The sequence below is a fragment of the Rana temporaria genome, chromosome 3 (genome assembly GCF_905171775.1).
Source record: "Rana temporaria chromosome 3, aRanTem1.1, whole genome shotgun sequence".
Classification (NCBI taxonomy): domain Eukaryota; kingdom Metazoa; phylum Chordata; class Amphibia; order Anura; family Ranidae; genus Rana; species Rana temporaria.
The window spans coordinates 103785645-103812198 of record NC_053491.1 but is presented as its reverse complement, the minus strand read 5'-3'; the positions used below and the strand labels follow the sequence as shown (position 1 = coordinate 103812198).

The 26554-nt window shown below is 39.7% G+C and overlaps 1 protein-coding gene across 5 annotated transcripts in view; it reads right to left on the bottom strand.

The window, feature by feature from the left end:
* The window catches only part of SHANK3 (SH3 and multiple ankyrin repeat domains 3), a 375382-nt gene that overhangs the window by 18645 nt on the left and 330183 nt on the right, over positions 1-26554 (bottom strand). For all 5 annotated transcript variants that reach the window (XM_040343142.1, XM_040343144.1, XM_040343143.1 and 2 more), the window contains exons 17-20: positions 22116-22196; positions 20491-20618; positions 20008-20113; positions 15693-17922 (exon numbers count right to left, since the gene is read on the bottom strand). In XM_040343142.1, the coding sequence (XP_040199076.1) occupies positions 15693-17922; positions 20008-20113; positions 20491-20618; positions 22116-22196 (2545 nt within the window). The remainder of the gene's footprint in view (positions 1-15692; positions 17923-20007; positions 20114-20490; positions 20619-22115; positions 22197-26554) is intronic.

Below are 26554 nucleotides of genomic sequence, written 5' to 3'. Positions count from 1 at the left end.
GATTCACACAGCGTCTTACTGTGCCGCCGATCTCCGTTCCCTGCGACGTTACGACGCACGGGAGCGGAGAATGGTGCCAAATTCAAAAACGTAAACAAACACATTACATACAGTATACTGTAATCTTATAGATTACAGTACTGTATGTAAAAAATACACACCCCCCTTGTCCCTAGTGGTCTGCCCAGTGCCCTACATGTACTTTTATATAATAAAAACTGTTCTTTCTGCCTGTAAACTGTAGATTGTCCATAGCAACCAAAAGTGTCTTTTTATGTCAAAAATGATTTTAGAGCAGCTAGAAAACAGCAATAATAAATTATAATAACTTGCAGAATTGTGCGATAGCGATTTGTGGGGAAATTCGTCATAATAAAATAAAAGTAATGACAGCGACGATTACATTATTGAATATTTTTTATTATAATTATATTATTATTTGTTATAATTATTTATAATTATTTATTATATTATAATTTATAATTTTGTTTTTAAAAAAAATGTCATACCCGGGATGCCTACAAGACTCTTGTTTGGTCAGATTTAAGTGAGTTATTGCTAAGAATTACAGGCCTACAGTATAAAACGCCAAATTTCCTTGCAAATAATGGTACCGCTTTCAGCACCTTTTTTCTGAAAGAATCATACCGCCAGGGAGGTTAATGCTGTGTACACACAATCGGAATTTTCGATGGATAAAGTCAGACGGACTTTTTTCCATTGGAAATTCCAACCGTGTGTATGCCCTATCGGAGAAATTCCATCGGAAATTCAGATGAATTCCATCGGAGTTTAAATATAGAACATGTTCTATTTTACTCCAATGGAATTCGTTGGAATTCCGATGAGCTTTTGGTCGGGCAAAAACCTGATCGTGTGTACGCGGCATTAGGACGACCATCCCATTTTTTTTATCTAGGAAACAGACTATCTATAAATGCAATCCCAAGGCAATGGGCCTTAAGAGAAAGTAATTTACAGTGTAGGGTGTTTTGCTGGCTTTGAGGATTCTAACTAACCATGTTGCTTTGCCTTACATTGCCAGATGACAACCTCATGTTAAAGAGAACTGATAAAATTATCTCTGCATTGGTCCTTCCTCAGTTTCTCCGTAAGCAGGAAAAGGCTTTCCTAAAGTGGAACTTCACTCTCTCAATAAACATTGACTAATTTTAATTCTTATGCTGCTGGCATTAGTAAATAGATAGAAAAGTATGGTCATATTTACTTTTTTTTAAATTTACATTTATTCAGTCACTTTTTGGTTTCTAGGGTATGAGGGTTTTTCTCAGCTAAGCAAACCCTCCTGCCTGCATTCCTGAGCTAAGGGCAGATGGATTCCAGGATGTAAATTCTACATAAATCATCTGCCCTTACTCAAAATGGCCATGGCCAGAATTGCTATGGGGTGTTTTTAAAAGTAATTTCTTAGCAAAATAAAGCATGGATCGAGACATCGATGGATTGGTCTCTGTTGCTAAGTGCTAAGATACACTATAGTTCCGCTTTAATAATACTTCGTCTTTCCATTTGGGCAGTATTTTGCATGTAGTCAACAGTTGTCTAGATCAGCCTTTTTTAACCAGGGTGCCATCAGATTTCTTCAAGCGTACCTTGACAAAGTGCCTAAATATTGCTCAAAAATTGTAGACAAGCCAGCGGGTAGATGAAGCTTGCCTTTTAGTTACACAAAGCCACCGGTTTTCATTGTGCACCATTACAAAATTTCAGCTGCTGACATATTAACAACCAATGACTTCTCAATTTGGGAAGGAGGATATGCACAGCATACCTGGTTTCCTCTCCATAAGCACTGGAGTTACATTAGTGAGGGAGCGAAAAAAAAGAAGAAGAGAAATACTGGAATACTAGTCAGTACCAGTGAGCAAAGGTGTATTTGCTTTGGAGGAATAAATCTCCTAACATTGGGTGTCCTATGTTGTGAATGTTGCTGCTTTATATAAGACTATTCGTTTTTTTTAAATATATTTTAGAATGGGATGCCTCAAGATTGTAAACAAATGTAAAGGATGCCTTGACTGAAAAAAAGTTGAGAAACATTGGTCTAGATGAGACACTGTAGCGTTTTGCAGTCTATTAACACAAATGCACTTACATACCTCCTGAATGTGTACAAATGGTGTATTCAGTTATCAAAAAGTACACATGAGCTCCCGAACCTCAAAAATGGATGGTTGTATTTATCTTTCTTCTTTAGACCAAACTTGTGTATGTCACAAATTCTTAAATCTAGCTTGCAATGTAGTATAAACCTATAAGACCTCAGAGCAGACACTGAACAAACATTAACTCTGCACCAAGACAAGCAACTTCCCCTATCTTTCCTTTCCATTCTAGGTATATGCTGAAACCACTGGATGCCCTCCCAAGCTGCAGGATGAATTAAGATAAATCTATAAAAAGATGTCTTCTTCTGAAAAACTGTTTACTTGCTCCCAGAATGAGCAGAGGAGAAATATTTTCTTTCTCATTGGTAGTTGGCAGTAGAGGGATTAGGCTGGGGTTACCAGAAGTAAATACACAGTTCGAATCTTGGTGTGTTCAGCAGGAACTGGCCAAGATTCAAACTGGTAATGGGCAGGCTGAATGTACCAGGTTGATTGATCGATCAACTTTGGTAGAACCAACCTGCCGGACTCTTGCAATTATCGAGGAGGGCTTCCCTTAATTGTCCCCCCCCCCCCGCCAGGAGAAAACAATGGCCCGGCAGAAGGGATTCCCGCATTAGCACTGTCTGTGTTGATGGGGGAATGGAGCAAATTTCTTTCCTGCAACAATGCAGAAAAGAAATTTGCTCCGTGTATTAATTGCCTTAGTCAAAAGTAATAGCAACATTGAATTTAATTGCTGCCTACAATCCGTTTTGTTTAAAAGTGGCATGAGCATAGTGATAAGTACTGCTGACAACACTTTTCTGGGGACTATATAGAGAAATACACCCCATTTACATCTAAAACCTCTGATCCCTACCTGATCCCTACCTCTGTACTAAGCAAATCAAACTGTATATTCTGTTCTCTTGCAACCCTTTTTGACACAGACTTGTCTGACCCTCCATATCTAATGGCTATTGATAATAATATATCTGACCTGATATTCCATGGATATACAAATATGACATATTATTTGCTATGTGTACACCATGCTTGGCAAACTTACACAAGTAGTTCTGAAAGCTTGCTACCTAAATCAAGACAACTGATAAAGACTATTACTTAAATTACATTTGTCTTGCTTCAACAGCCTTTTCATTTACCATTAAAATATATTTCACATATGTGGATGCATGTCACTGAGGTTTCCTGCTACACATAAATACTTGTGACACTTCTAGACTAGTATTGTGACACATATCACAGGCTACAAATATTTCTTGACACTGCGTCTGAGTGCAGTCTAGGTTCAAACCTCAAACTTCCAGTAAGCCTTAAAGCGGAACTTTACTCTGTCAATCAACATTTACTATTTTAATCCTTATTATGCTGCTAGTATTAGTAAACAGCTAGCAGTAAGTTATTTTATGTTTATTTCTTTTACACTTTTTTCTTTTTATATTTTTTTATATTTTTTCAGTTACTTCTTGGTTTCTGGCCTAGGTCAAATTTACATTATACACCTTGCAAGTCTCATTACCTGCTCTGGCACCCAAACTCTGACTTCAGTTTTAAACTATGTTTCTGAACTGTGTTATGCTTTTATATTTTATTAAAGGTGTGATTTTAACTGCATTTTCTGTCTCTACCTGGTTTATGGTTCCTGACAACTGTCTATTAGCTACTTCACTTCATGAACTTTGGCAGGTAGTGTCTGTTGGTCTGTGCCATATAAACCCCAAATTGTTGTCAGGATAATTGTCATCTTTCATTTTTGGAATGCTGTTTTCTTTAATGTTTGCTCAATGAATATGCACAACATTATGTTTACTTCAGAGAAGCCTGTACTGAGAGGATAACAAGGGCTAACATTCCTGATCGCCTTCTGAAACTACCAAATGCGAAACGAACAATTGCCTGACTGTCTCTGGCCTCAATACTTTCTGACTCTTGATACTAAACAAGCAACATAAAGTAACAGAAAGTAACTTCCAAGCTGCATATTTGTTTGAGGTCAGTGACTTCAAAATATTAAAGCCTTTGGATTAGAACAACAGCCAACTGGTGTTTTCAACGGGTGAGGTTAGCAATATTTCTATGGCATAGGTTTGCTTTTAGGCTATCTTTATTTAATGGCTATGTCTCAGTGGCATATGGAATAACGATCTCCTTTCCAAGAGTGTAAAAGGACTATTGACTGTCCTTAATAGCCCTAATACTATTCAATTGTACCTTTCTTTTACTGGGAAGATGACAGAAAGTTATTGAAATTAGTCCTGTGGTGTCATTATTCAGTAGATATGTGAATATCACATACAGTATGTTTCACTAAAACCTGCTATATTGGGTATAGCATTATGACTGGACATATATGCAAGTTCTTGTTGCACCAAGCCATCTTTGAAGTAGGTAGCAGTTGGCAGTTGAATTTCACCATAAATTGGCATACTCCATAAATCCTGAACCCTAAACTAACCTACGTGACCTAACAAAATATGTCATTTAGGATCTTTCCTCTGCCCAATTCAGCTACCCCTCAATGGATATACAGGGATTACCATTTTGCTGATATTTATATGTACTATATACTTCAGACTACTGGTGCTTGTCATTCAATTTCTTGTTTTCTCCCATATATTTGTCTATGAAAAGTAAAAATCAATAAATTTATTCAAGCAAAGCCTGTAAAAGACTTGGGCTATAAAACAATAAACTCAACCCATGCTCAACAGTCTTAGACACATTTTAAAGTAAATACTCTGCTTAATATTCTGTTGACTTGAACTAATATGGATACCTGATGTACAGCCAGGCAGTTTATATTTCTACTTTCGGTCTTCATTGTTCCACCATTTGTGTATCAGTGGGGAGGTGTGATAGGCCCTCAAGCCCTGTACACACGGCCCAGATTCTCGTCAGGAAAAAAAATGTGTTTTTCCTGACGAGATTCTTGGCAAGATTCTATTCCCAGCCGAGTGTACACACACATCATTCAAAGGGACCACTGTTCTTTTGAATGGCACGAGCACGGTGATGTCATCGACTATGACGAGCATGAGCTCGTCACATTCGATTCCGTCACCGCCAGCATGCGCGGGTTTCCATGGAGAGGTAAGTATACACACGTTCAGGTTTCTCGGGAGGAAAACACTGCCGAGAATCTCACGACGAGAAAATAGACAGCAGGTTCTCTATTTTTCTCGTCGAGATTCTGGGCAATTTTCTTGACGAGAAACCTCAAAGCCTCGTACACACGCACGGTTTACTCTGCAAAAAATCTCTGCCAGCAGTTTTCTTGCCGAGAAAACCGTACGTGTGTACGAGGTTTTACTCTATTACAGTATCAAAGTATATTGCTTTAGCAATATTAACACGATCACCTTACCCGTTTTTACCATGTCATATGGGTAATGTCATCCCAAACGCATTACTTATCCTACATATTTCTGCACTATTATGCCTATTAATCGATATATACTGTTCTCATTAATTACTCTGTTTAAACATAGCCGCTGTTTTCTGACTGGTTAACACCTTTTAAGACAAATAAGCTGCTAATGTCTAGCACGTAGAGAATCTGGACTATAGCTGGTTGCCAAAAACAGTCCACCTTTGTTGTTCTTACTCTTTTTCCCATGTACTAGCCCAATTTGCACCTTCTTTGTCTATTCATTCTCACTAGATTCTCTTTTTTCTAAATGGTAGCAATTAAATTCTGCTTAGTAAAACAAAATAAATGAAAACACAGAAGAAGAACCAAATGATCTTTAAAAATCCAAACTCAACATTACTATTTACCATACATGGGTGGAGCACAGGTTTACTTTAAGAGCCCACAATATGTACTGGAATGACTAGACTTGCGTGTTCTTGCCACACTTCTAAATAGGAAAACATCAAAATTGTACATAATTGCTCTTTATGGACACTATAAAATTCTCTTAACTGGAGGACATTCTGGCAAGCACAACCAGTATTTGAAACCATACTCCAAACAGGTATCATAAGTTGGCATTTTATAGCACCTGAGATGTACAGCAGGATTAATGTCACACATGCTCAGGATTTCATTCTGACTACCAAAAGCTATTGATTTTGTCCTCACAGTAACTATTCTCCAACACAATAGAAAATAAGATTTCTAGTTTTTGGTAAAAACGCTGGCCTTAAGCCAATTGCTTGCTTTACATACTTTAAATGAGGTTTAATTTCTCCTAAAATATGTATTAATAAATTAATGTTGCTGTGTATTGCAGTGCATTTGTAAAAGAAATATGATATGGTTTATGTATTTTCTTCTTTTTTTTCTTTAGAGAGGAAGCTTGCTTTTTGTGTTTGCCAGTATTTTACATATTGTCCTATTAAAATGGTTCTAAAGGCAGAAGGTTTTTTATCTTGATGCATTCTATTGGCTCCTGGTGCTGTCAATCAAAGTCAGTTAGCCAATGAGGAGAGAGAGAGGCCGGGTCAAACTATGGCTCCATGTCTGAATGGATGAGCTAAAGCTGGGCTCTGGGTTGCTGTGGGGCCACTTGGCAGGAGAGAGGGGCCAGGAGCACTGGAGAAGGGCCAGAGAAGAGGAGGCTCCAGGCTGCTCTGTGCAAAACCACTGCACAGAGCAGGTAAGTATAAGATGTTTGAAAAAAAAATTGACTTTAATATCACTTTAATCCTTATAGAAGATGTGCAATAAATTGCTAGAAAATGCAGAGATGGGAATTAGACTATTGAAAATAATGATATATAACATTAAAGGCACTTTAAAAAAAGTGAATATAATTTACCTTCATATCTACACTGAGCAAAATTATAAACACAACACTTTTGTGTTTTCCCCTATTTATCATGAGCTGAACTTAAAAATTAACAACCTTTTCTAAGTACACAAAAGGCCTATTTCTCTCAAATATTGTTCACACATCTGTCTAAATCTATGTTAGTGAGCACTTTCTCCTTTGCCAATATAATCCATCCATCTCACAGGTGTGGCATATCAAGATGCTGATTAGACAGCATGATTATTGCACAGGTGTGCCTTAGACTGGCCACAATAAAAGGCCACTCTAAAATGTGCGGTTTTATCACACAGCACATTGCCACAGATGTCGCAAGTTTTGAGGGAGCGTGCAATTGGCATGCTGACTTCAGGAATGTCCACCAGAGCTGTTGCCCTTGAATTGAATGTTAATTTCTCTACCATAAGCCATCTCACAACCGCAGACCTTGTGTAACCACACCAGCTCAGCACCTCCACATCCAGCAAGATCGTCTGAGACCAGCCACCCGGACTGCTGCTGCAAGAATCGGTTTGCACAACCAAAGAATTTCTGCACAAACTGTCAGAAACCATCTGCATGCTCCTCTTCCTCATCGGAGTATCAACCTGACTGCAGTTCATCCCTGTAACCAACTTGAGTGGACAAATGCTCACATTCAATGGAGTCTGGCACTTTGGAGAGGTGTTCTTTTCACGGATGAATAGGTTTTCACTGTACCGGGCAGATGGCTGACAGCGTGTATGGCATCGTGTGGGTGAGCGATTTACTGATGTCAATGTTGTGGATCGAGTGGCCCATGGTGGCAGCGGGGTTATGGTATTGGCAGGCATATGCTATGGACAATGAATACAGGTGCATTGTATTGATGGCATTGTGAATGCACAGAGATACCGTGACAAGATCCTGAGGCCCATTGTTGTGCCATTCATCCACGACCATCACCTCATGTTGCAGCATGATAATGCATGGCCCCATGTTGCAAGGATCTGTACATAATTCCTGGAAGCTGAAAACATCCCAGTTCTTGTATGGCCATACTCACCGGACATGTCAGCCATTGAGAATATTTGGGATTCTCTGGATCGACGTATACGACAGCGTGTTTCAGTTGCTGCCAATATCCAGCAACTTCACACAGCCATTGAAGAGGAATGGACCAATATTTCACAGGCCACAATCAACAACCTGATCAACTCAATGCGAAGCAGATGTGCAGCACTGCGTGAGACAAATAGAGGTCACACAATACACTGACTGGTTTTCGGACACCCCGCCCCCCCCATCCCCCAATACAGTAAAACTGCACATTTTAGAGTGGCCTTCTGTTGTGGCCACCCTAAGGCACACCTGTGCAATAATCATGCTGTCTAATCAGCGTCTTGATATGCCACACCTGTGAGGTGGATGGATTATCTTGGCAAAGGAGAAGTGCTCACTAACACAGATTTAGATAGATTTGTGAACAATATTTGAGAGAAATAGGCCTTTTGTCTAAATAGAAAAAATCATAGATCTTTAAGTTCAGCTTATGATAAATAGAGGCAAACACAAAAGTGTTGTGTTTATAATTTTGCTCAGCATATTTACTAAGGCTAGCAGCATCAGGATTAAAAATATTTAATGTTGATTGAGAGAGTAAATGCTTTAACATCAGGGTTCGATTTACCATAAGGCACAGCCAGTCTGTATTTACAGGGAGAGACTTTTCCCTGTAAAGTTATTGACGCTGGTTTACTAAAGTTCAGAATCTTTGAACAAGAAACTGTGAATATTAATTTAAATTATCCAATTCTGTGCTGATGAAATTAGTAAACAGAAATATGATTTTACCATGATTGGATAATTAAACTGAATGTTTATACAGTTTATTGTGTGATCATTCTCAATTTTTTAGTAAATCAGTCTGACTACACAATTTTTCCCCATCATCAGTCACAATATTACATTACTGTATAGTAGCAATAAAGTCAAGAAAATGCTTTTGGTAAAAGATGTGATCCTAGCAAAGGGTAGTTGCTTTGCTTGGGGTACCAAAGATGGTGTGCCTATAGATGGCAGTGATGGAAATCTAGCCCTAATTATCATGCTTTCCAATCCTGAGCCATCACGTATCATTAACATGGCTAATAGGCCAATAATAAAATCTTTAATAAAGATAATAATAAACTATAAGTAATATTATGAATAAAAGATTGGAACAAGTCAGATAATTAGAACAGGATCAAAAGTTCTCTAAATGCCTTTGAAAGATAAATTGCTAACCTCCTATCAGATAAAAGTCTGTGCAGCGGGATGTCAGTGCACAGCTCTCAGTAACATTGTCGGAAGTATTGCACGCCTCCCACACAGAGAAATTAGCAATGAATCTGTTCCATGTCACCTGACAGGCTTTCCAGACGCTGGAGTACAGCACCAAATTAACCACATTCTGTTTCTTAATCATATGAAAAGATACATGTCTTGTTATCTTTCATTGACTGGCAAAAAAACTAGTATATATGTATCCAAAATGCTTATGTTAGAAATATAAAAACTGATTGCTAATTAATTACATTAATACCACACCTCTGTCAACAAACCTGAAAACTGTGGGGTTTATTTACTAAAACAAGAAAGTGCAAAATCTGGTGCAGCTGTGCATGGTAGCCAATCGGCTTCTATCTTCTGCTTGTTCAATTAAGCTTTGATAAAAAAAACATGGTCTTGCCTACAGTCAAGTCTTGCCTACATGTCTTGACTACAGTCAAGCATGGTGATTGGAGTGTCATGGTCTTGGGCTGCATGAGTGCTTCTGGCACTGGGGAGTTACAGTTCATTCAGGGAACCATGAATGCCAACATGTACTGTGACATACTGAAGCAGAGCATGATCTCCTCTCCCTTCGGAGACTGGGCTGCAGTATTTCAAAATGATAATGACCCCAAACACATCTCCAAGACACTGCCTTACTAAAGGAGCTAATAGAATGGCCAAGTATGTCTCCAAACCTAAACCCTATTGAGAATCTGTGGGGCATCCTCAAATGGAAGGTGGAGGAGTGCAAGGTCTCCAGTGGCAACCTGTGCTGGAAAATAATGGTGGCCACACAAAATACTGACACTTTGGACCCAATTTGGACATTTTCACTTAAGGGTGTACTCACTTTTATTGCCAGCAGTTTAGACATTAATGGCTGTGTGTTAAGTTATTTTGAGGGAACAGCAAATTGACACTGTTATACAAGCTGTACACTCACTAATTTACATTGAAGCAAAGTGAAATTTCTTCAGTTTTGTCACATGAAACGATGTAATAAAATATTTGCAAAAATGTGAGGGGCGTACTCACTTTGTGAGATACTGTATATGTGTGTCACCATATTTGCGGTTTGCTCCTGTGTTACTTCAGTGTGGGTTATGGGTGGTTTTGCGCTAGCTCGAGGGTTGATCATCAATGCCAGGTTTGACACCAGTATGACTGTATTTTAAGTTATTTGTTACTTGTGTGATTTATTATTTGTTTCTGTTCATTTCGAATATCTGCCTAACTCCTGAGGAAGCACTGATGCACGCAACATGTAGAGCAGTATTATACCACATTTACCTACACCAAGCCCAATTGGATTTTGCCTATTGTTCCATTTGGATGCCTCAGGCCTACTAGGAACGGGTCTTGTTGGTTATGGTGGTGTTACATATATTCTCTAGGCAATATATGTATTGTGCTATTTTATAATATGTTTATATGTATATCTAATTCTGTCTGTTGCTGCATTATTTAAAGCTATTAGTTTAGCTTTTACATTTTAGAATGGAGTGCCTCCAGATTGAACAGAGCTTTAAAGGATGCCCCAACTTAAAAAGGTTGAGAAACAGTGCCCTGACCAATTAGAAAAAAGTGAACTTGATAATATACCTTAAGATTTTCCTACAATTGCCCATTTTCCTAGATAACATATTATTTTGCCAATTAACCCAAAAAACGCAGATGTCTTTTGTATCATGAAAAGTCTAAAAATGTTTAAACAGCATCTGTCAATCTTTGCAGACTGGAGATGAACATTTTGTCAAGAGCAAGGAATGTTGGGAATCGTACCACTGTAATATGATAAGTTCCATGAGATTTGCTGGGTTGTGAAATGGTACTAAATACTGTCTCTGAGGTCAGCTAGGGTGACTGGCACCTATGGGACATTAGGACCACTGTCATTTAGTAACCAGTGCAGTCAATAAAAGGGCACTTAACTTAAAGGTAACATGAATTTACTGGTTTTGTGCATGTCCTTGGCACATTTCCTAAATAGATTCCTTTAACCACCCCACAATTGGCCTAATAAAACCTCCAGTCGGGCACCTTCTATTTTAACAGAATGTCTAAAAATTTATTTTTTATAAATATGCATGCCAATGTAGGGCATGCACACAATGCCAGTGCTGAGCATGAAAACCCCTCCCACAGTTATTTTCAATGTTTTTGGACTTTTTCTTCTTCGTAAAATACCATATAAAAAATAAACGGTGGTTATAAATACCAACATAAAAGTTCTATCTGTCAACCAAAATAATATAACATTAATCTGGGTACAGTACATGGCCAAGTAACTGTCAAACAAACTTTTGCATCAAAGAAAACTGAACAAATGGCCTGGTAATGAAGGGGTATATACAATCTGGTTAAAGGCCTTTATCAATCACAGCTAACTTTAATTAGCAATTAGTTTTATATTTATAATTTTCAGGATATATATGTTTCAAAACCATCCTGGTTGCCTTTTTAAAGGCTTAAAACCTAGTAGATATGAGATTTGTCAAGATAGGAGCAGGGCTTTATTTACAAGTTGCAAATAAAGTATATTAAAACTGATTAAAGTCTTTATTATCATCACCTTCTGAAAGTGAAACAGCAGAATCTGATTAAGAATACTCTGTAAATTACACTAACCACAGTGATACCCTACTCAAAAATTATTGCTGCAAAATCTCCTTTCTCCTGCATCTCACCTGCTGAACACTGGATTCCCATTCTGGTACAATTGTATAAAGTGTTTGTACTCAATAAAATCTGTGTATGACTTTTGCAACTTAAATAATGCAACAAGCATAATCCTTCTATAGATAGGACTTTAAATGTCCACCCAATGAACACAAACATGATCCAAACTGTATTAAAAAGTTAAATACATGTCTTTATTTAAAACATTTTAAGAATAGCATCCATTTGTTTAGAAAGCTACTATTTGATCAATACATATAATCTACCACAGATCTCTCATTTGAGAGACGCAGAGTTTGTTGAGCATGGAAATCTTCTGAGTAAGTACAGATTTGGTTGACGCATTTTGCAGACAGAGGCCACTTTATCAGGACCTTGGATCTCTCATGCAGACAAAAATATATCTCACTCAGAATGAGTTGGTAGGTGCCCCATCAAACACATATATCTTTAAAATCAAAGGAGGCCGATGTGAGGATATGCAGGCTCAATCTTACTGACCCAAAGGAGGACCATCAACCATGAAGGAGGAAGGAGAAAAAGAAAAAGGGGGGATTGACCCTTACCAATAATAAGAGAGGGGAGTGACACTGTGGTTTATAACCAAGTATACATCACAACTGTGTGAGTAAGATGAGTGGAGATAGATAGGCAATAGAAATCCATAATCATAGGTGGAGCCAGCTTAGTATAGGCAGATATTTTACTCCATTACATCCTCTCATAGGTCTGAAATACCATTTGCACAGGAAAGTCCCAAGTCTGTCTTTCTCACAGTGTATCCATTTTTTTCTACATCCCCCTTCATGATTGGTGGTCCTACCACAGGCTGGTGGGATTGAGCCTGCATATCTATCCTCAAATCAGCCTCCTTTGATTTTAAAGACATATTTGTTTGATGGGGCACCTACCAACTCATTCTAAGTGAGATATATTTTTTTCCGCATGGGATATCCAGTGGCTTCTCTCCATTAAAAACGAGTAGACCAAATCTGTACTTACTCAGAAGATCTGAATGCTCAACAAATTCTGTGTCTCTCAAATGGGAGATCTGTGGTATATTATATGTATTGAGCGAATGGTAGCTTTCTAAACAAACGGATGTTGTTCTTAAGATGTTTTGAACAAAGAACTTTTTAATACATTTTTGGATCATGTTTGTGTTCATTGGAGGGAAATTTAAAGTATAGAAGGTTTATGCTTGCATTACTTGTCTGGGGATCTAGCCCTCCAATGACAATAGGAAAGTCTGAGCACCATTTCTAGGATACCCAGTTTTTTTAATAATGAAGCGATACATGCTAAGCCCAGAAGCATGCAGGCAGTGGTGAGCTGGACAGAATGACAACAAGATAAGTGGAACTTCCAGATTTCTTTTACCTCCTTAAACACTACTGTTAAATGATTCACAGAGTTCTTCTTTAATGAAAATTTATGTCCACCCAAAACTCCAGTTTTGGAAGTGGGAAAGATTAGAACAACTGTTGGGTTTCTATTGCTCTCTAGAGCTCAATTAGTAAGATTTCCTAAAAAAAACAGATAAGGGATCTAGCTTTCCTCTACTCTACTTTAAAAATGGTTTTATTTCTGTCTACGTCACCAGAACAGGAAGGGGGGAAGCCACAGATAGCACAGTTTAATGTTTAATAAAACATAACTATAGGCTTTAAAATATTTCGTTTTATAGACTTTCCTATAAATACATTCACAAACGATAGAACTCTTCCCTTAGAACTCTTATGAAGTAGGACTAAAAGAAGTCTGTAAAAGCATATAAACAATATGCAGGAGGCCCTATCACTCTCAGCAGTTTAATGCAATGTGAAGCTCTGGGCACTATAAAATATTAGGGGCCACAATGTCTTATGAGGTATTTCCACATATATTTGAATGTTTGCTGTGGCTTGTTTCACAGAATTCATATTTCATTTTAGTTGTTAATACAACCAAATCCTTAATTAGGCTATACTATTAGGGCCTGTGTCGCTGCACATTGGGGCTTGGCACCAGTTTCAGACACTTGTGAGATCATTCAGAATTCATTGACAGGTACATCTGACCTGCAGTTGACTTCCTTCTAACCAATTTCAAGTTGGTTTTGCCTTTCCATAGACTTATATGGAATGGTAAAACCCATTTAAAAGGGGAAACTCCACTTATTTGCCTCCTCCCTTTGGCACCTTTGGAGGGGAGTGGGTACCTGGTTTTGACAGGTACCTGCTCCCACTTCCACCTGACTTCGCCGTGGCAAACTCATCTGAATGTTCAGCCCCCCTCCTCCTTCCCTCGCCACCTGCCCATTCACAAAGCGCAGCGTGCTCCACGCATGCACAGTAAGTAGGGAACTGGCTGTGAAGCCACAAGGCTTCACTGCTGGTTTCCCTTACCCGAGATGGCGGTGGCAGCACCTGAGAGCCAATTGGAAATTTGGGTGAAGACACCGCTGGATTTGTGGACAGGTAAGTGTCCTAATATTAAAAGTGAGCAGCTACAGTATTTGTAGCTGCTGGCTTTTCATTTTTTTCTGTAGGAGCCCAGAGCTCCGATTTAAAGCAAAAAAAGCCTGTCAACACAAACCCTTATGGAGAACTATGAAAATAATTTTTGCATGTAATTTAATAACAAAGTGCAGCATTTTAAAGCAACCGGTGTACTTCAACAACTCAAACCAACCAATTAAAAGCTGATTTTAGATTAGATGATATGAGCTATAACACATAAAAGACAGTTGTGACTTGTCAGGCTCACCAACCATGCACCTTATTATCGAAAGTCAGACACAAAGGAGTTGAGTTACTAAAGGCAAATAGACTTTGCACTCTGCAAGTACAGTTGTTCCAGGGGTTAGTAAATCATGTTCTATTTTTTTTTCTTGCACGTGATTGGGTATTCTTTGCAAAGTGAAACTCCACCTTATTTACTAAACTATGGCGCAACTGCACTTGCAAAAATGCCCCATCTATTTGCCTTTTGGAAATCAACCTCATACTATATGACCCAAGAATACGTAGAGTTATATTAATCAAAATTTCACCTACGATTCACACAAATTTAACCCAGGAATTACAAATTTTTTCAATTGAATCATGAATGAAAACGTGACACTTCAGCGAAAGTTGTGTGAATCTTTAGTGAAAGTATTGATAAGCACACTCTATTTTGTTGGTTGAACGAGGAAGTGTAATAAGCACAATAACATAAGGAACATCAAGCAGACATTCACAGTGGTAGTGAGAGAGCTGTGAATCCACATATAAAAGTAGTAAGAGGTTTATATATTTTTAGAACATTATCTGTATCAATTATAAAGTAAGAGAGGAACAGGATTTAATTTACAAAATTACAACATACCTTACCTAAAGGGAAAGAGCAATGTTTAATAAATCAAGTATATTTTAGTGGGGGCTTTTAATAGAAACATAAAAAACTATTTTTGTTTTAAAAAAAACAAAAGCAAAAAAAACAATGTTATATCCCAAAAGGAGGATGTGAAAGATGAAGGACACCACTGCTGGCACAATGTTATACTGTAATGGAAAGACTGACATATAACACTTTGAAAAGTGTTTGACGGTGTGGAATTGCTATTCTGTAGTCTATATTATCTTCCTACAATTGCTTTAGTCATAACTTTAATACCTTTTCCTTACTTTACAACATTTTATAGTTAATATCTATAACTTTTTCAAAAACTCAGCCCATGATCTATTCCCATAAATCATAGAAAAAGGTAAAAAAAACAGTGCTGCGCTACTTACAGGATATGTAAATAAATAATCAAAATGCTATATTCCCACCCCTCTCAATCTAATATTTTCCCAATTCTTACCGAGCCGCCACCACTGGAGATTTCTTGCCGGGGTCCATTCCCGGAATTGATGGCTCCTCCCCCAGTGACCGCGTATCCTTGTTTAGTAGCTGAAGTCGGGAACTGATCTCTCCAATTACAGACGGCTTCTCTATTTCAACAGGTCCCCCATGGGAAAGGGGCCGACTCTCCACTGGATCTCCCCATAGCTTAGATCTTCTCTGAAAGAGGTAGCGCGGGCGGCCCGCTGCAAATTGCTGCTGGGCAATGAGCTCACTGTCTGAGGACTGCTTGAGCAGGGGGTCCCTGAAGGTCACGGTGCCCTTCATCAGTTGTGACTTGAGTTTGGGCTTTGGAGGCACTGGTGGCTTCTCGAGTATAAAAGTTTGACCGTCAGCGTACGAGGTGTAGGTGTCAGTGGGTTCCCCACTCTCTGAGGATAGAGTGGACATGCTGGACACAGTTGAGATGGTGCTCGTGGTCTCCAGATGGTGGTCACTCGAGCTCCTGGTGTCCACTTCTTCCACACCTGAGTCAGTAGCTGACTCTGGATGGTGCAGTGGGGCATCAGAAGGCTTCCCTGAGGGTGGTACACTACTAGCTTGCTTGGCAGATGGCACAGCCAAAGTACCAGGCCGAGTCAATTGGCTGATGGTGGTGCCAGGTTTGGTGACAAGGACTCCATTGGCAAAAGCAACAGGAGGAGGCAATAGTCCAATTTTTGCTAATTCCTCTCTAGTTTCCTCATCACTAGAGGACAGCATGGCTGGTGGCAAATTGGCCCCATATGGTTCAACTTCCTCCTCTGAGCTTCCCTGCCCAAGTGTTTTATCGGAAGAAGAGCTTGAGGGGGCATTCTCTTCAGTATCTTGGGGCTGTGTAGTTTCTTGCTGGTCAGTAGTAGCTGGTGGCTCCTGTTCTTTATCTTCGGTTCCATTGATGGTAGCATGCACCATTATAAGCCCTGCTGTCTTCTGCTGAGATGTGTCAACTATACTTAAAATCATAGGCTTCCTTTCCTCTGCTTTAAATTCTGGTCTTTCTGGACTTTTCTCTGCACGAGTTTCCCCATCCCTTCTTCGGGGGGTTCCCCACTGGCCCTTTAATGGTGCCCCTGAAGGACTGTATATGGGTGACGCTGATCCTTCTAATTCCATTCCCATCTCCCCCTCTTTGGTTTGAATTTCCAGAAAGAGTGGAGGAGCTCTGTCTGAATCTGGACTCCTTACCGGAGTAGGTGTCCTTGGAGGAGGGGGAGATGGTGCCTGGGCAGAAAGCGCACGTTCCCTTGCGGCCAGCGCAAGTGCAAGAGGAGAGTTGGGATCAAGGGGCTTACCAGTTAAGGGGTGAATAAATGTAGAATGAGGACTACTGTACATTAGTGATTTTAGTGAAGAACCTGGAGATGGTAGGAGAACATCACGACTCCCCAGTAACCGCTCATCAACAGAGCGTGAAGGTTGTAGGGAGGGGAGATCTTGGGAAGGTGGTGTTCCCTCCAATGCTCCGACCGAAAGGAAGACTGTGGATTTACGCTTCTCATCCAGCCGTCGCTCACGATCCTTCATTACTCCTGCAAGTGCTGTTGCAAAAGGACTACCAAGTGGATCATGGTGTGCAGTTCCTAAATCCATCATGCTTTGTCGTGGGCTGCGTCGTGATGGTGAGGGATCGCGGGAATAACCCCCAGCCATGGCTAATGCAGCTCGCTCTTGGGCATCTTCCACTTGGAGCTGTTTCACAAGTGGACTTTTTTTGCGTTGAGGCTTCATTGGTGCAAACAGACCCATATTAGCATAAGGATTATCCACAGGCCGGCTTCTACGTTTTAATTTTTCTGGAGGGGTAGGTGATGGGCCAGGCCGCGGAATACCTGTTGGTTCCACAGGGAGGTGAGACGTATCTTGAAGAATAATCATGGAACGAGCACGCTTTTGGCGATCAGGAGTAGGAAGGGCACGATCCATACTTAAGAGCTCTGCAGATCCCATTCCATGCTGAAGGCCATGAAGTCTGGCTTCATAACCTGGTTTAAAACTAGAATGCACGGTATCATACCCTCTACCTGGGGGTGGCGGTGGAGAGAAAGCAGGTGGTGGTCCTGTGTCAAAGTAATATGGGGATGGAGGTGGGGGAGCAGTTTTTTGTGGAGGTGGTGGTATTATTGGACCTTCCCTTAAAGAATCCTGCATGGAGGTGCTGCGTGGAAAACGTCCATCAAGGAATGAATCTGACAGCTTTTCATCTTCACCTAATAAGAGACACATAGTTAAAACCTTTGCACAGTTATAAGCAAGTGTATATTTTTTTGTATCATTTGAGTTGTTTTCCAAATGCAGCTCATGCAAGACAATGATTTTTGTTTGAGTCTGTGTGCGCACAGGACAGAATGTAATTCGGACAGGAATCGTGCCACATTCCTGGCACATCACATGCGATGTCTGTGCAGTATGATTTGAACCATACATTTTGTATGGCTCAAATCACATTCGCACCAAAATGGTGCAGGGCCTGAATTCACACCCATGCGATGCAAATTTGTCAATCACACTTTGTTTTGCAATCTGTTTCGGGGTGTCGTTAACCACTTGCCGACCGCCCCACGCACTTTTACGTCGGCAGAATGGGGCACGTGTGGGCACTGTGACCGTGCCTGCAGTGTCTCGCGATCGTGTCATGGAGCTGCAGAACAGGGGATGCCTGCATAAACAAGGCATATCCCTGTTCTGCTTAGTGACAGGACACTAATCATCGGGAGCAGCGATCAGTGTCATGTCACAGTAAGCCCAGCCCCCACACAGTTAGAATCACTCCCTAGGACACACTTAACCCCTTCTTCGCCCCGTAGTGGTTAACCCCTTCCCTGCCAGTGTCATTTACACAGTAACAGTGCATTTTTATAGCACTGATCGCTGTATAAATGACAATGGTCCCAAAATAGAGTCAAGATGTGTCCGCCATAATGTCGCAGTCACGATAAAAATCGCTGATCACCACGATTACTAAAATAAATAAAATATTAATAAAAATGGCAAAAATGATCCCCTATTTTGAAGACGCTATAACCTTTGCTCAAACCAATGAATAAACGCTTACTGCGTGTTTTTCTTTGCCAAAAATATGTAGAAGACTACGTATCGGCCTAAACTTAGGAAAAAATAAATTTTTATAAATATTTTTGGGGGGATATTTAATATTGCAAAAAGTAAAAAATATTGTTTTTTTTTTCAAAATGGTCGCTCTATTTTTGTTTATTGCACAAAAAAGAAAAAAAACGCAATGATCAAATACCACCAAAAGAAAGCTCTATTTGTGGGGAAAAAAGGATGTCAATTTGGTTTGGGAGGCACGTCGCACGACCGTGCAATTGTCAGTTAAAGCGACGCAGTGCCGAATCGCAAAAAGTGCTCTGGTCATTTGGCAGCCAAATCCTACGGGGCTGAAATGGTTAATCTAACATTGACACCCGCAACAGATAGCATGGACACCGTGCGATTGCCCTGCAGTACGATGTGATGCACGGAAACGCAAAGAATCTTGTGTGTTTCCCACATTGCATTAGTGTGAACAAGGGAAGTCAAAAATGCAAAAGGCATAAAATACTCTTGTCCTAAGTTGATGAGCACTCAAACTGGTTTAGTTATGGTTACCTTAGCCCATGATTTATTTAATCATAACATAATGTATATGTATATTTTTGTTAATATATAACAAAAGAAAAAGCACCAAAAACACCAGGGAAACCCCCTTACAAAGTAAAATTTTGTTATACTGTATATTGTTGTCTATTAATCTACTGGAAGACAGTAACAACATTTTTTACCATAAAGGCTCTAATCCTCCCTCAACTAATAAAAGTGTTTTAACTGCTGTCTGTGACCCTGTTGGAGAGATTCTCCTCTCTTGCAGTGGAACAACAAGAAATTAGGGAAAATCATTACAACAAGAAAACAGACAGCAAAAAAAAGAAAAAAACTGCCAGAGATTCTGGCTCTTTTCCAGTCTATGGTAAGCCAAAAGAAAAAGTTGTGAGCCCATATTAGAATGAAATACATATTTCTAACTACATTTAAAAAGAAAAGAGGAAACCATAAATATATTACACTATTTCACAAGCAGGACATTATTTAACCAGGTCAGTGACTAGGAGCATAAATAATACATTTATAGCAATATAGCGGCTGTGGATAATAATTAATTTACTATGTAAAAGCCTTGACTGTTAACACTGGCAGAAATGTATATACACTACAATCACTGTATGCTATACTGATAGCATATTGCACATATTCTACTACAGTTATTAGTGCGTGACATTTTATGCTTTGTTACTTACCAACAGACTTGGTCCGAGACATGCCATGGTGAAGGGAAAAATGAGACTTTTGACTGGCGATCTGTGATATTGCATGTGGGGAAATCCCCTGTCTTTCTAGTAGTGACTGTAAGAAAAGCAGACAACTCAAAATATCTCCAGTGATTGAGCTCCTTATAAAAAATATACAGCATTTCATCAAACTCTCACAAACTGAACATCAGGGTGATTGATTAAAAAGTACACAGTATAAAATTTCTGAAACTAGTTCCAGGTTCTGTTAGCCATACTGCAAACAATGCAAAATCAAGATGCTGTTATGAAGAGCATGCTGTAAACAATGAAAACTTTAAAATTCTGTTATAAAGAACATACTGCAGACAAAGCAAAATATAAATTCTGTTATAAAGAAAACCTCTTTCTTCACTATTCCTAATAAATGCATTGCGAATAAAGAATGCATGATGAAAATAAATATAAGTAGCTGTATGTACAATTTCTTACATTTATCTCAGCAGGGGTGATGCGTCTGCTTGTGGGTCGCTGTTTGACTGTAGCAGCTCTGGAGTCAGCCTCGGCAATCTCTGGTCTTAAAGAGGGATCAGAAGCCACCAATATCTCATCAAGTCGTTCTGCAAGTATGAAACCAGTAACGGATGGTTGTAGAGCAAATAACTTTATTTCTTCAATACCTCTAAGCATATATCAATGCATGATTAGTATTCAGTACACTGGGAATGCTGCGCATTGCAGTGTCTGCAGGGGGACCTACATTTTATACTATTTCATTTATTCTGGTTGTTGTTGTTATTATTATTATGTTATTTGTGTATCTTATTACTCTAATAGTAACTTTCAGCCTCACCATTTACAGTGTGGCCTAGATAGTTAGGTTAGGGTAAGTTAAGGGAGCACATAGGGAATAAAGGTAACACATTTAAGCTCTATCATATTTATTTTTGACCTTATTTCCTACCAGTATAATAATACGATTTTTTTTATTGAAGAGGAAGCAGTTCAAAAAGTACAGAAGTACAAGAGTTCAAAACATTAACATTTGTCTAGCGTTTTTCAACACAAGATATGTTACTATATCTATATCACTATCTATATCACTATTGTCGCCTCCAGGACTTTTCCAGAGCCTCTTCCATTCTCTAGAACTGCCTGCCCCAGTATGTCCAGTCAGCTCCTACCCTGTCTGCCTTTCGGTGATCCCTGAAAACTCACTTATTCAGGGAAGCCTTTCCCACATCAACGTAAGAACTGTACCAGAGTCCGCTCCATCAGATCATGCCCCCACAGCAATTACCTTTTGTACCACCTCCCTTTAGATTGTAAGCTCTATGAGCAGGGCCCCCCTATTCCTTCTGTACTGAACTTTATTGTAATTGTACTGTCCCCCCTCTACATTGTAAAGTGCTGCATAAACTGTTGGCGCTATATAAATCCTGTATAATAATAATAATAGTAGTAACCCCTATAAACAGCCTGTAGACACTATAAACAGCAAACATTTACAAATTCATTGGATGAAAAGACTTACATAAGACAAAGATGTTGACAGAAACAAAAATAAACTTGAGTCTGATGTTAAAAAAGGCCAGGAAAAAAGGTTTAACCCCCCCAAAATTACATGTTAAAAATGTTCACTGTATCATTGACTACTATCCAAATATTCATTTGAAGTGTGGCGGCATATGGATTTCGTAAAAAGATCTCTCGTGAAATTGTTATAAATGATCTCCAAGTATATACTTTATCTGTATACATCTCCATGCAGCAAATTAATATTTTATATATGTCACTGAAATGTTCTACACCTTGCCACTCTTCTTTACCCATCATTTTCTTTCTATTGAGTGTAATCAAAGCATACATTTGGAAGCATACAGACAGCCAGTTCTCATGTCTTGCCCTCAGTGCTCTGTAATTCACCCATATGCTATTGAGTCTGTTCTGCAGACAGAGTTAAATGTATCAGTCCATACAAGTTATTGGTCTTTGTAGAAATATTACATTTAATGTTATTCCGTATTTCCTAGTCACTTTTATCTGTGCTTTATTTATTAAACTATTCAGAAAAATTATGCACAGTCATAGTTTATCCACACTTGCTGCAGACTTACCCAATTCCTCCAGCTCAGCTGTCATGGACTTGGATCGTAGGGTGAGTGTGGTGCTGGGTGCTCTCTTTGGAGGTGGGGGAGCTGGAAGAAAAAGAGAGGTGACCTTACATGTCTTATCCAGCAGGCGGCGAGGATCCGGAAAGAGCCGGCGTTTTTCCACAACCATCTCATCATACTCCCGAGATGAGGGGTCGCACTGCGCCAGCAGCTTCCCAACCCTGCACCGTGATTTCATTCTTGAGGCCTATCACCAAAATCCCTGGCATAGCCATATAGGGTGAAGATTGCACTGTAGCTACTTAGGACATCTTCACTAGCATGTATCTATCTACAGCAACAGATTCCTGTAATGCAAATTCACTGTCTCCTGCAGTAGCTGTTGTCTCAGTAGTGCTTACTGCCAGTTGCTTTCTACTCTGCTCTCTTATCTTTCATCTATTTCTCCCTGTCTATTTCTCTTTAACTTCTATCTTTCTTAATCCATTCACTCTGTCTTTCTCTTTATGGTCATCTTCTCTCGCTGTCTCTCCCTCCCTCTATTCTCAATGCTCTGGGATGCAGTTCTCTGTTCTTGCTGCGTTGCCATGGCAACCCTCGCTTCACGCTTCAGAGGGAGGGAGAGAGAGACAGGCTATGCCACAAAGAGACAGTGAGAGTTAAGAGCTCACACTATGCTGAGACAAAAAAAAAATGAGATTACAGAAAAAAATGGAACTCCTCCAAATAATTAAATTTATAATACAAAATGCACTAATTCCAAAAAATGGGAAGCAAAAGAATGCAATATAATTTACCAATAATAAGATACTAAACATAAAATGAGACCAGATTATTTTGCCAGTTGTACGCATATTGTAAAAGACACTGAAAACTATATAGGCTGATGAAGTATGATTGTGTGTATATAGAGTGCCTTGAGAAAGTATTCATACCCCTTGGAATTTTCCAAATTTTTTTTACAACCAAAAGAGTAAATGTATTTTTTTGGGGGATTTTATGTGATAAATTAACACAAAGTGGCACATAATTGTGAAGTGAAAGGAAAATGATAAATGTTTTTCATTTTTTTTACAAATAAATATGTGAAAAGTGTGGCATGCATTTGTATTCATCCCCTTTACTCTAATACACCTAACTAAAATCTAGTGGATCCAATTGCCTTCAGAAGTCACCTAATTAGTAAATAGAATCCACCTGTGTGTAATTTACTCTCAGTATAAATACAACTGTTCTGTGAAGCCCTCAGAGGTTCGTTAGAGAACCTCTGTGAACAAACAGCATCATGAAGGCCAAGGAACACACAAGACAGGTCAAGGATAACGTTGTGGAGAAGTTTAAAGCAGGAATAGGTTATAAATAAAATATCCCAATCTTTGAACATCTCATGGAGCACTGTTCAATTCATAATCCGAAAATGGAAAGAGTATTGAACAACTGCAGACATACCAAAACATGACTGTCCATCTAAACTGACAGGCCAGGCAAGGATAGCCTTTATCAGAGGAGTAGCTAAGAGGCCCATGGTAACTCTGGAGGAGCTGCAGAGATCCACAGCTCAGTTGGGAGAATCTGTCCACAGGACAACTATTAGTCGTGCACTCCACAAATCTGGCCTTTATGGAAGAGTGGCAAGAAGAAAGCCATAAGAAGGCAGTTCCATAAAGGCCAGATGTGGGGGATACAGCGAACATGTGGAAGAAGGTACTCTGGTCAGATGAGACCAAAATTTACCATTTTAACCTAAAGGCAAAACGCTATGTGTGGTGGGAAACTAACACTGCACATCACTCTGAACACATCATCCCCACCATAAAACATGGTGGTGGCAGCATCATGTTGTGGGGATGCTTTTCTTCAGCAGGGACAGGGAAGCTGGTCAGAGTTTATGGGAAGATGGATGGAACCAAATACAGGGCAATCTTAGAAGAAAACTTGTTAGAGTTTGCAAAAGTCTTAAGACTGGGGCGGAGGTTCACCTTCCAGCAGGACAACGACCCTAAACATACAGCCAGAGCTAAAATTGAATGGTTTGGATCAAAGCAAAAATTGCTGTTCACAGATGCTCTCCATCCAATCTGATAGAGCTTGAGCTATTTTTCAAAGAAGAATAGGCAAAAATGTCACTCTCTAGATGTGCAAAGCTGGTAGATACCCCAAAAGACTTGGTTCTACAAAGTATTGACTCAGGGGGTCTGAATACAAATGCATGCCACACTTTTCAGATATTTATATGTAAAAAAAAAGTCAATTATGTGCCACTTTGTGTTGGTCTATCACATAAAATCCCAATAAAAAACGTTTATGTTTTTGGTTGTAACATGACAAAATGTGGAAAATTTCAAGGGGTATGAATACTTTTTCAAGGCACTGTATATTTATACATAAATACAGTATTTTACAAAAGTGAGTACACCCTTCACATTTTTGTAAATATGTTATTATATCTTTTCATGTGACAACACTGAAGAAATTACACTTTGATACAATGTATGACATTGTAAATTTGCTGTCCCCTCAAAATAACTCAACACACAGCCATTATTGGCTAAACCGCTGGCAACAAAAAAGTGAGTACACCCCTAAGTGAAAATGTCATAATTGGGCCCAAAGTGTCAATATTTTGTGTGGTCACCATTATTTTCTAGAACTGCCTCAACCCTCGTGGGCATTGAGTTTACCAGAGCTTCACAGGTTGCCACTGGAGTCCTCTTTCACTCCTCCATGATGACATCATGGAGCTGGTGGATGTTAGAGACCTTGCGCTCCTCCAACTTCTGTTTGAGGATGCCCCACAGATGCTCAATAGAGTTTAGGTCTGGAGACATGCTTGGCCAGTCCATCACCTTTACCCTCAGCTTCTTTAGCAAAGCAGTGGTCATCTTAGAGGTGTGTTTGGGGTCGTTATCATGTTGGAATACTGCTCTGCGGCCCTGTCTCTGAAGGGAGGGGATCATGCTTTGCTTCAGTATGTCACAGTACATGTCGGCATTCCTGGTTCCCCCAATGAACTGTAGGTCTCATGCAGCCACAGACCATGTCACTCCCACCACCTTGCTTGACTTTGGACAAGACTTGTCTTTGTACTCCTGAATTGGTGGCCGCTATACACGCTTGACACTATTTGAACCAAATACGTTTATTTTGGTCTCATCAGACCACAGGACATGGTTCCAGTAATCCATGTCCCTAGTCTGTTTGTCTTCAGAAAATGTTTGTGGGCTTTCTTGAGCATCATCTTTGAAGAGGCTTCCTTCTGGGATGATAGCCATGCAGACCAATTTGATGCTGCGTGCAGCATATGGTCTGAATACTGACAGGCTGACCCCCCACCCCTTCAACCTCTGCAGCAATGCTGGCAGCACTCATACGTCTATTTCCCAAAAGACACCCTTGGATATGACACTGACCACGTGCACTCAACTTTTTTGGTCGATCATGGCGAGGCCTGTCCTGTTAAAAACCACTGTATGGCCTTGGCCACCGTGTTGCAGCTGAGTTTCAGGGTCTTGGCACTCTTCTTATAGCTTAGGTCATCTTTATGTAGAGCAAAAATTCTTTTTTTCAGATCATTAGAGAGATCTTTGCCATGAGGTGCCATGTTGAACTTCCAGTGACCAGTATGAGCAAGTGAGAGCGATAACATCGAATTTTACACACCTGCTCCCCATTCACACCCGAGATCTTGTAACACTAACAAGTCACATCACACCGTGGAGGAAAAATGGCTAATTGGGCCCAATTTGGACATTTTCACTTCGGGGTGTACTCACTTTTGTTGCCACTGGTTTAGACAATAATGGCTGTGTGTTAAATTGTTTTGAGCAAATTTACACAGCAAGTTTAGAAGAAAACTTCTTGTAAAGATGATGCAGAAGAAACCCCGCAAACAGTTTGCTGAAGACAAGCAGACTAAAGACATGGATTACTAGAACCATGTCCTGTGGTCTAATGGGACCAAGATAAACGTATTTGATTCAGATGTTGTCAAGCGTGTGTGGCGGCCACCAATTGAGGAGTACAAAGCCAAGCATGGTGGTGGGAGTGTCATGGTCTAGGGCTGCATGAGTGCTGTTAGCACTGGGGATCTACAGTTCATTGAGGAAACTATGAATGCCAACATGTACTGTGACATAATGAAGCAGAGCATTAACCCTTCTCTTTGGAGACTGGCCTGCAAGGGCAGTATTCCAATATGATAACGACCCCAAACACACCTCCATGACGACCACTGCCTTAGTCTCTAATATCCACCAGCTCTGTAAATGATGTCATGGAGGAGTGGAAGAGGACTCCAGTGGCAACCTTTGGTGAACTCCATGCCCAAGAGGGTTAAGGCAGTGCTGGAAAATAATGGTGGCCACAAAAAATATTGACACTTTGGGCCCAATTTGATGAAATTGATGACCTTTATCACCTGCTTAATATAATTGGTTAATCAA